Consider the following 9,881-nt stretch of genomic DNA (forward strand, 5'->3'; position numbering starts at 1 on the left):
GTGCGTTTCCTCCTTCGACAGTTAAGGGTAGGCAATGCATCTGCAATTGCAGCAGTCGCTTCGCCATTTCGGCGGATTCGGGTGGCCACTTGCTCGTTTGCCACCTTATCATATAAAAAAATTAAACCTCACGTTTGAACCCTTAAATGCGTGATGCAATAACAACAGTCTTTTCATCCTTACACAGTGGACTATTTTGAAAAAGCTTTTTTTTTCTTTTGCCCCTTAATCTATGTTTTACTACCAGTTTCAATTTATGGTATTTAAAAAGAAACAATCGTGTATTTAAGGGTTAAGGTTAAGGGACTGTCACACATTTCTTGTAAATTGTCAGATAACAATCCAACATATAAATATGTGATGCATCGGATTTTGGTATTCTATCTGACAGAAACGTCTACATTAAAAAACTAAATTCGCACGGGAACCGTAACTATTCCCGGGATAAAAAGTAGCCTATGTGTTCTTCCAGACTATGCTCTAAACCTGTGCCAAATTTCATGGAGATCCGTTCAGGAATTTAATACAATCTCGTAGGGATGCATTGCTAAGTTAAATCAAGTATGAATCTTTTCGATATCAGTCTTTACCTCTCATAGAAGTTCGGATTTACCTTCATAAATATTAAATTCGATACTTAACATGTATAACTTATGAAACCAATCAATCTGAAAAGATAAATTAATTATTACCACATAAAGATATAAAAAACTCACGTTTTCAGGTTTAGTGAGCGCTTTCTTTAAGAGCTCGTTGTAGTCCTTAAATATGCCTTCGAATATTGACAGCATACCGCGGAGTTTGCCTCTACAAACAATGAAGCGAAATTGAAATAAAATCATTATTTAAAGAAAATCACTTTTGTCTTTGTCAGACATTTATAAAATTGTATAAACTAGACATAGTGAACAAACTAATTTAAGTCCCTTTCTCTTTACCACCCTTTTCTTATGAGGAGAGGTTGGGAAGAGGAAGTGGATTTGACGGTAGAGGAGATGCATAGGAAGGGGAAATATCCTCTTTATGTGCGTCTCCTCCTCCGTCGGATAAGGGTAGGCAACGCATCTGCAATTGCGGATGTCTATGGGCAGCGGTCGCTTCGCCATTTTGGCGGATTCAGGTGGCCGCTTGCTCGTTTGCCACCTTATGTTATAAAAAAAAACCTATCATGATAAATGTCTGAAATGAAGTGTCAACTATGCTTCCTGTATATATATTTTGAATCTCTTTGCGGAATGTACTTACATATTATTAAGTGCGTAACTATGTTGCCTTTCTAGTTGTTGTTTAACATCAGCGAGGCCGGACTTGAATCTATCGACTGTTCCGCGCTCCAACTTAAAATCGTACAAACTCGCTACTGTACCTAATGTTTGTACTAAACTGTCGGACAACCTACAATAAAAATAACATATTAAAATGCTTTTTCATGAAACTAGCAACATAACAACTACACACTTGAGTTCGCAATTGTACAGTCGGCTACATAAATCTGTATAAATTTACAAAAGTGTTACATTTACATGGAAAAAAATATATTTGCACAAATTAATAGCATGCATTTATAAAAGAATGCAAACAAATTTTTGAAACCAAAGCCTTATACATTACTTGTAAGTACACATTTATGTAGCTGACTGTACATATAACGTGAATTTGTATATTAAGAGCAATATTTTTAAGATCATAACAAAAATATAAGGTGGGATTTCCTTTAGTATCACCAATATATTACTCGTCTGTTATAATAAATATTAATTTGAACTAAATAAACATCATTTTTACATACATAAATATTTTATATTAATATTAACCAAGTAAAATTTATAATTCAACAAACACCGGAGTTAAAAACAATTTATGTTCAATATATTCGTAAAATTTTATGTTTTTTTTTATTTATTTATTTATAAGTAGCTTAATTTTAATACAATAATATAAAATTTCGCCAAACTGCCAAAGCAGTTTGTTGGCGAAAACTGCACCCATAAACTAAATACTTTTAATACATGAACTTATTTCTATAAACAAAACAAATCATTACTTTTACTAATACCTAAACTACGACATGAAAAATAAATTAAAACTCTCCTAGTTAGAACTACCAACTTAATTATTCAGCCGCGTAGATATTTAGTAACTGTGTTTTAAATTTTACTGAACTGTAATATATGTGAACTGTAATATTGTGTTTTTGTATTAAATTGAATAGATATATTTATATGCATTAACATTTGAATAACTCACCCAGTAGTGAGTGCGTTGACAAAGTCCGCTAAGTGTTTGAGAGTTCTGTCATACAACTTCACATTGGAGGTGAAGGAGGCGAACTCCGAACTACCCTCGGACTCCGAGCTGAGGGAGAGCCGCACTGGCTGGAACATCTGCAGTACCGTACGGTACATCTATTATCTATACTATTATAATAAAGCGTAAACACACACTTCTTTGTTGCCTAAGATGTCAGCAATTACAGCATGATTTTAAATAATTCTTTTTTTTAATGAAAAGCCCTACACTTGCGTCAGGCTATAGGCATGTTTACGCCATTAAAATTACGGGGTAAATATTTTGGATAAAAACCCTAATGTGGGAAAGAGACCATAAGTTGCTGGCAACATCAAGAAAGCAAGGTTGTCATCATGTCATGTCATTTTCACATTTGCTATTGATAACTTGACAAATGTAAACAACAAAATAAAAATTTGATAATTTCATGCGGAAGAATTCGCACGGGAACAGCTAGTTAAGCATAAACTGCTTAACAAATCTCGATGAAAACATACTAATCATACTAATATTATAAATGCGAAAGTAGAGATGGATGTTTGTTAGTTTGTAGCCTAAACTGCTGAACGGATTTCGTTGAAATTTGTATATATGTAGAGGATAGTCTGGAAGAACACATAGGCTACTCACTTTTGTTTTTTTAAATTCCACGCGGAGTCGCGGGCAAAAGCTAGTATTTTATAGTTATATTAAATACTTACGGTAGTCTGCGCTTCTTTCAGTCTGGTGGAGAGCTCTTGTATCTGCTCCTTGTACATCCTCACTGTATCCGATACTGACGACTTGTGCTGAGTGAACTCTAACTGTAAATAAATAAATAAATAAATAAAATAAATAAATAAATAAAAATAAAACAGACTTTAACTCAGATTGCAAAGTTATTGAACGTGTTTTTTTTATACATTTAAATTACGACTATATTACCTTACTTTCTACATTTATTACTCTATGATTTAATTCTTGTTTAATCTTTGTACATCTGTTTGTTCTAACTATATATAGATTAAAATTATTAATAAGTCTGTTCATAATACATTAAAAAATTCGACATATCTGTTTAAAGATAAAAACACTAACATAGTTAAGAAAAATCTAATTTAAAAATAGCATTTTTTACTTCACGATTCAATTTTTTTTTTAAATAAGTACACGATATACCGATAAAAACTCCATTCATTAATAATTTGACATTAATAATGACCAAATTTAAATTTAACCAAAAAAACCTTTAACAATAATTTGATAATGGCGCTAGTATCGCTAAATGGCGCTAGTGTGCAAAACCAGACGTACCTTAATATTTTCTAGATCTAAAATCTTAATCTGTGCAACTTTCAGTTCACTTTGCAAGTTAGATATTTTGCTTTCCAACTGTTGTATGACTTTGTCTCGGGCTGCGATATCTTCTGAAGATTCTTTGGCCTAAAAAAAAAACATATCGACGAATTGAGTACCTCCTTCTTTTGGGAAGTCGGTCAAAAACATATTGAGATGTAAAAGCAACGAACATATATACATACATATATATATATACATACATACAAAAAGAATCACATAAAGACACATATATGGCATATCACTAGAATAGATACTACATAGAATAAAACAAAGTCGATTCTCGCTGTCTGTCTGTCCCTATGCTTAGATTTTTAAAACTACGCAAGGGATTCTGGTGCAATCTATACTATTATAATAAAGCGTAAACACACACTTCTTTGTTGCCAAGATGTCAGCAATTACAACATATTTTTGAATAATCCTTTTTTTAATAAAAAGCCCTAAATTTACATCACGCTTTAGGCTATATATTTTCACGCTATTTTCACGCTAAACGTAGAGGGTAAAATTTTGAATAAAATTCCTAATGTGGGAAAGAGACCATGAGTTACTGCCAACATTAAAAAAGTAAGATTGCCAAGGTTTGTCATGTCGTGTTATTTTGACATTTGCTATTGATGTTTTGACAAATGTAAACAATAAAAATCATAATTACATTCGGATGAAGCCGCACGAGAACAGCTAGTTTTAATAGAGTGATTAAATACTGATAACTTTTCAGCTTTCTAATATGATGTAAACACAATTTTGTATCAGTATTTTACCCATGCGAAGCCGGGGTGAATCGCTACTTCGTTATATACCTAATAAAGTTTATTAGGGCCAATAAAGAAAGCCTTCTCTCCCGTAATTTTTAGTTATTATGATATACTTTACTTAGAAAGTATTACATGTTAAAGAGCTTTGGCATTGTTTGTTTAAACATCGAAATCCCCTCCACCCCCCAGTCATGGTAAATAGTACTTACGTCACTAACAGATTTAAGCTGTCTCTGTAAATCCTGTATAATAAAATGTAATTTTTTAATTTCTTGTGCGTGATCACTTTCTGTCGTAGATGTTTGCAACTGGAAATAAGTTACACAATTTTTAATCTAGATGGCGTTGTAACAAAAAGTTATTTTTTTAATGTTATTGTTACGATTCTCAATGAAAATGTATTTTTTAAATTTTTAATTGACTTGAAATCGTTGAAATTACATTGAAATGTTCCAAAATAATAATTAAAAACAAATATAATCAAGGTAATGAAGGTACAATAAACTGGTTATCATTTTTATTACCATTGGAGTCAAACTCGTTTGTATTATCAAGAGAAATTATAATTGCATATTTCGCGATACATTTTAAACTTTTTAAAATGATTTTAAAGTAAACAATATTTAAAACGTTTTTAAAAATAGTTTAAATAAAACTTGTTTTTAAAAAAAAAATCACCAGAATCATTACATACCTCAAGATTTTTCAATTTCTCTTTAAGTTCATCTCTTTCTTTGGAAGTAGCATCCACTATGTGCTCTAGAGATTCCTTTTGCCAGGTTAATTTTTCATTTTCAACTATAACCTAAAAAATATTCACACATAAATAAATTATATTAAACATCTTCAATTAATTTTCAATTTAAACGTTTAAACAAACAGAAAACGTGTCCCTTCTTTTACTAACTTCAAAAAAACAAATATAATATCTTACTAATATTATATATGCGAAAGTTTAGATGGATGGATAAATGGATGGATGTTTGTTAGAATTTGTAGCCTAAACGGCTGAACGGATCTTGATGAAATTTGGTATAGATGTAGAAGATACTCTGGAGGACCTCATAGGCTACTCACTTTTATTTTTTTTAATTCCACGCGGATGGAGTTGGGCAACTGCTAGTTATTACATTAATAGTCCGATTTGACGTAACACAAAAATTAATTTAAAAAAACTCACCTGTCGTCTTTGCTTCTCAACAAGTTCCAATTGTGATGTTAGCTTGTCTATGGTGTCGTCGTCAGGTGACGTCACAAACTCCACCCCTGAAGACGCCCCCGAGCGCAAAGACCGCGGCTGCGACCCGCCCCCCGTGCCCCCGGACAAACGCATAGCGTCTGCCTTTAATATCTTATTTTCTTCACGTAACTGGAATACAGTTAACTTATTCGTTAGTTTACATAACGATACTAAATTTTAAAGTCTAGGTTAACCTAAGTAAATGCAACTATAATACTGTCTAAAAAAAATGGATAAACATTATAGTACAGTCAGCTGCATAAACATGTATCAGTTACAAAGACTTTAGAATATCGTATAGGCCTACTGGTCATATTCATGGTCAGAAGCATACGAAAGATACATAAGTACATATTTTTAAAATTTGTAAATGTATACATTGGTTATGAATTTGACTGAACAACACAATGTCTAGAAATATAGGAAGAAGATACTGCGAAAAAGACATTTACATGTGGATTATAAAAGACTGCGTCAAGATTTCGTCAACTTTATTACATTTTTTTTACATCATAAAGTGGCAAACAAGCAAGTGACCACCTGCGACCGCCAAAATGTCGAAACGACCACTGCCCATAAACTATAATTGCAGATGCATTGGGTACCTTTAATCGACGAAGAAGACGTACATAAAGGGGAAATTTCCCTTTCCTATGAGTCTCCTCCGCTCAAATCCATTCACATACATACTAACCTTTTTAACTAAATTCTTAGTTTCATCAAATTTCTCTCTATGTATCTTGTGTGTGTTCAACATATCGTCCTGACAGGAGGATATTAAACCCAGCTGTTCCTTCAGGGACTCATTGTTCTGCTTCAGAGTCTCCTTGAGGACCAGGTTCTCGTCTAGAAGTTCACCGAACCGCTTCTGTAGCTCCTCCGTACTTCTGTCTTCTGTTACTATCGTGCTGGCGATCATCATACTACCCGGAGATGGCTGCCAAACAAATGATAGTTTAGATCTACAAGACCGTTCGCACTGCCGAAACATAACTCGATGATATAACCTATAAATCTCACGAGTTATGATTTATACATATAGTTTCACTCTGTTATTTTACTAAGATAAAATCATCATTTAAAATTTGAATACATACATACAAAAATGCTATTTCCACGCTGTTGAGGATCGAACGTATCGTAGTTTTAAGATTAAATTACCAAGTAAATGGCAAAGGAATTCCTACACGATATACTAGTATGTGTTACAAGAAGTAGAAAACAACTACCGCTGTTAAATGTCTAGGGTTGTCACATCTACAACAAATCATACTAATATTATAAATGCGAAAGTTTGGATGGATGGATATTTGTTTGTTACAGTTTGTAGCCTAAACGGCTGAACGGATTTCGATGAAATTTTGTATAGATATAGAGGACAGTCTGGAAGAACACATAGGCTACTCACTCTTGTTTTTTTTTGAATCCACGTGGACCGAGCCGCAGGCAAAAGCTAGTAGGCGATAAATTGAAAATCATTTATACAATTACAATCCATTCTAACTATCTTGCTAAATTAAGAATTAACTAAGAAATAAAAGTATTGTATAAAAATATTTTATATCCTTCAGCTAAAATTATATAGCAGTCAATTTTGTTAAAGGTCTGTAGTCAAATATATTTAATTTCAATTCAAATTTAACAATACGAACGGTTAAATGTAGTAACGGTATACGCAAAAATTTATAAGTGAAATTATAAAACAAATATAATTATATTTATTTTAAAGGGTTTATTGGCAACCCTATATTTACCGTAGCCGCGGGAACTTACCGCTTTAATACCTAAAAGCTGACAGAGACATTACTGTTTACAATTTAGTTAATGACACGTCATCAACTGTATTTCTTTGAAGGTGACAATGGTTAATATTTCCTATAATAATAAGCAAGACAACATATATTATTATTTAAAAAAACATTGACTGTAACAGAAATAAGACCCTTTTTCCACTAGCGCTACAAACGTTTATATCCGTGATTTATATTGAGCAATGATGACCATTTCAAAGGCACCTACTGCCATCACAACTGCTGCATAGAACCTGCATAGCGCAGTAATGGACATTAATATGTATTATAGGAAAATGGACTTTAATATAATCGTAATGAATCATCTTTTTTAATAGCACAACGTCTCCAAGACTAATCTAAAAACTTTACTATTAACGCAAACGAAGACGACACAGGAAATTATTATTTTCGAATACCATTATACTGTAAGAAATTTCATTCTGGTAGAATAAAACATACTACGCCCTTGAAATGTTTATCGCAATCTAATTCATAACACCCTTGACATAGAACACATGTTACGAAAGAAGGAAATGACTTCTGTTACGCGGTAAATTCCCTGCGCCGTGTAAAATCACAGCTGTTCTAATCTGAAATTACTATCAGTTGGACAACAATTGAATTACAAATGGAAAGACAATGTGAACGATAGATCTGATAGGTCCACACTTAGTTACACTTGACCACTATGTCGACCATTGGTCCAAATTTCACAATTCAAAATTAAAAAAACAGCTTTTAATCTGCACATTAACTACAACTGTCAAATTTCATGTTCATTAGCAAAATTTGCTTAAAAAGGGCACAAAGTTTTCGCTTTACATAAAAAATGATTGTCACATATCTGTTATCTACACTAAAATTATAAAGAGGAAAGGTTTGTATTTTTGTATGTATTAATATAACTCAAAAACTACTTGGCCGCTATCAAAAATTCTTTCATTGTTAGAAAGGTTATTTATCTGTGAGTAACATAGGCTATATTTTGTATCTTCACACGGGCGAAGTCGCGACTAAAAGTTAGTTACAAATAATAACAATTGTGTAGATTTATAACACCAAAGAACAGGATGAAAAATGTTTTCAAAGTGCTTTAACACTGGATATTACAGTGAAAAACATCTAATATATAAACATCCCATATGTAAATATAATATACATAAATATACACATTTTATTGATTCATAAGAGATTTTTGATGCGTCACATGTCAACATTAAACTTATCATATGTATATTTTGTTTAAACATAGATAAGAAATATATTTTATTATTATTTGCCCTAAATCTATGGTAGTATATTATTAAAAGGATATACTTTAAGACTTTTAAGGGATTTTTAAAAGCAATAATGTTTACAATATTCTTCAACCCTATTTGTGACATAATGTAGATATCCAAAGTGCATTTTATTAACATTCTTCATGACTATAAGAAATTAGCTCAAATAATGACATTTACAAAATGTTTTCTATTTTGAATAATAATCATAAATACACATATAATTTAATTTCAGACTCCTACAGTCGCTTTGCAAATTGATCTGCTATCAAAAGTATTTCCTAAAAAAAAAATTAAGGGTTGCCTCAAGTGTGTATTACTTTTTCTTCTGCTGACGAATCTAGTTTCTTTGCCCCACTTTTTGCCCTCTTATTTAAAGAAAATAATACTTACAGTGTCACCAATGTGAAAATATGCCTTAAAAGCCATTGAAGCTTCGGGAGGAATATCTTTCAATGCATCTTCAATCTGCTCCTTGTCAAGTGTGTCTCCATTTTCCACGCCATTGCACCTTAGGTCCAGACTAGTACCTGGTGACGTACCCAGGATGATGAAAGAGTCCTCATCATTGTTTGCCAAGTTCACATTGGTTGACATTTTTTAACATGTATACTGGAAGAGAGAAAATCATTCTCTTATTTCATAATAAATAAGCAAAATACATGAGAGTTAAAAACAATTTCGTAACAAAAATTCAAATAAGATTATAAGCAAGTTGGTATATACTAAACCAGATAAACTATTTCCTAATAAAACTAAAAATAAATCGCAAAATTTTACCCAATGATGAATACGGTATTCCACGTTTGGTGTTATTGCAGCAAGTGCCACTTTACTTCCCGTCAAATGCAAGCAATTCGATAAACAAACGACATAAAGGTGTTATCAACAAAATTGTTCGGAGGAAAGCAAAAAAATTACATTCCTTTCCACCCTCTATTTTTTTGCAAATACTTAATTGACATTGACAGATGACAGCTTTTGGTAATAATGACATTTGACACTAGACGTTTTCTTATGTTCCTTTCCATGCGAATAATCATTTTTTGCAAAAAGCTTAATTGACTCGAAAAACGAATGCTTACTTTGATAACGTCAGTCTAGAAAAAAGTAACAATGTTTATTCTAACAATGTTTATTGGATAAAATCTAACCCAGTTTTTAATCCAAAGGCTTTAAAATA

At 32.0% G+C, this 9,881-nt stretch overlaps 1 protein-coding gene across 1 annotated transcript in view; it reads right to left on the reverse strand.

Annotated features, from left to right (window-relative positions):
• Positions 1 to 9,663, reverse strand: part of LOC106102146 (optineurin-like) — a 12,070-nt gene extending 2,407 nt beyond the window's left edge. Inside the window, exons 1-12 of the mRNA XM_013281555.1 lie at positions 9,479 to 9,663; positions 9,092 to 9,310; positions 6,320 to 6,562; positions 5,566 to 5,754; positions 5,080 to 5,190; positions 4,595 to 4,693; positions 3,583 to 3,711; positions 2,991 to 3,092; positions 2,248 to 2,384; positions 1,246 to 1,395; positions 717 to 807; positions 614 to 668 (exon numbers count right to left, since the gene is read on the reverse strand). Of these exons, the coding sequence (XP_013137009.1) occupies positions 614 to 668; positions 717 to 807; positions 1,246 to 1,395; positions 2,248 to 2,384; positions 2,991 to 3,092; positions 3,583 to 3,711; positions 4,595 to 4,693; positions 5,080 to 5,190; positions 5,566 to 5,754; positions 6,320 to 6,562; positions 9,092 to 9,295 (1,510 nt within the window). The 5' untranslated portion in view covers positions 9,296 to 9,310; positions 9,479 to 9,663. The remainder of the gene's footprint in view (positions 1 to 613; positions 669 to 716; positions 808 to 1,245; positions 1,396 to 2,247; positions 2,385 to 2,990; positions 3,093 to 3,582; positions 3,712 to 4,594; positions 4,694 to 5,079; positions 5,191 to 5,565; positions 5,755 to 6,319; positions 6,563 to 9,091; positions 9,311 to 9,478) is intronic.
• Positions 9,664 to 9,881: the final 218 nt, after the last annotated feature.

Source organism: Papilio polytes, unplaced genomic scaffold (assembly GCF_000836215.1).
Source record: "Papilio polytes unplaced genomic scaffold, Ppol_1.0 DF823923.1, whole genome shotgun sequence".
Classification (NCBI taxonomy): Eukaryota; Metazoa; Arthropoda; class Insecta; order Lepidoptera; family Papilionidae; genus Papilio; species Papilio polytes.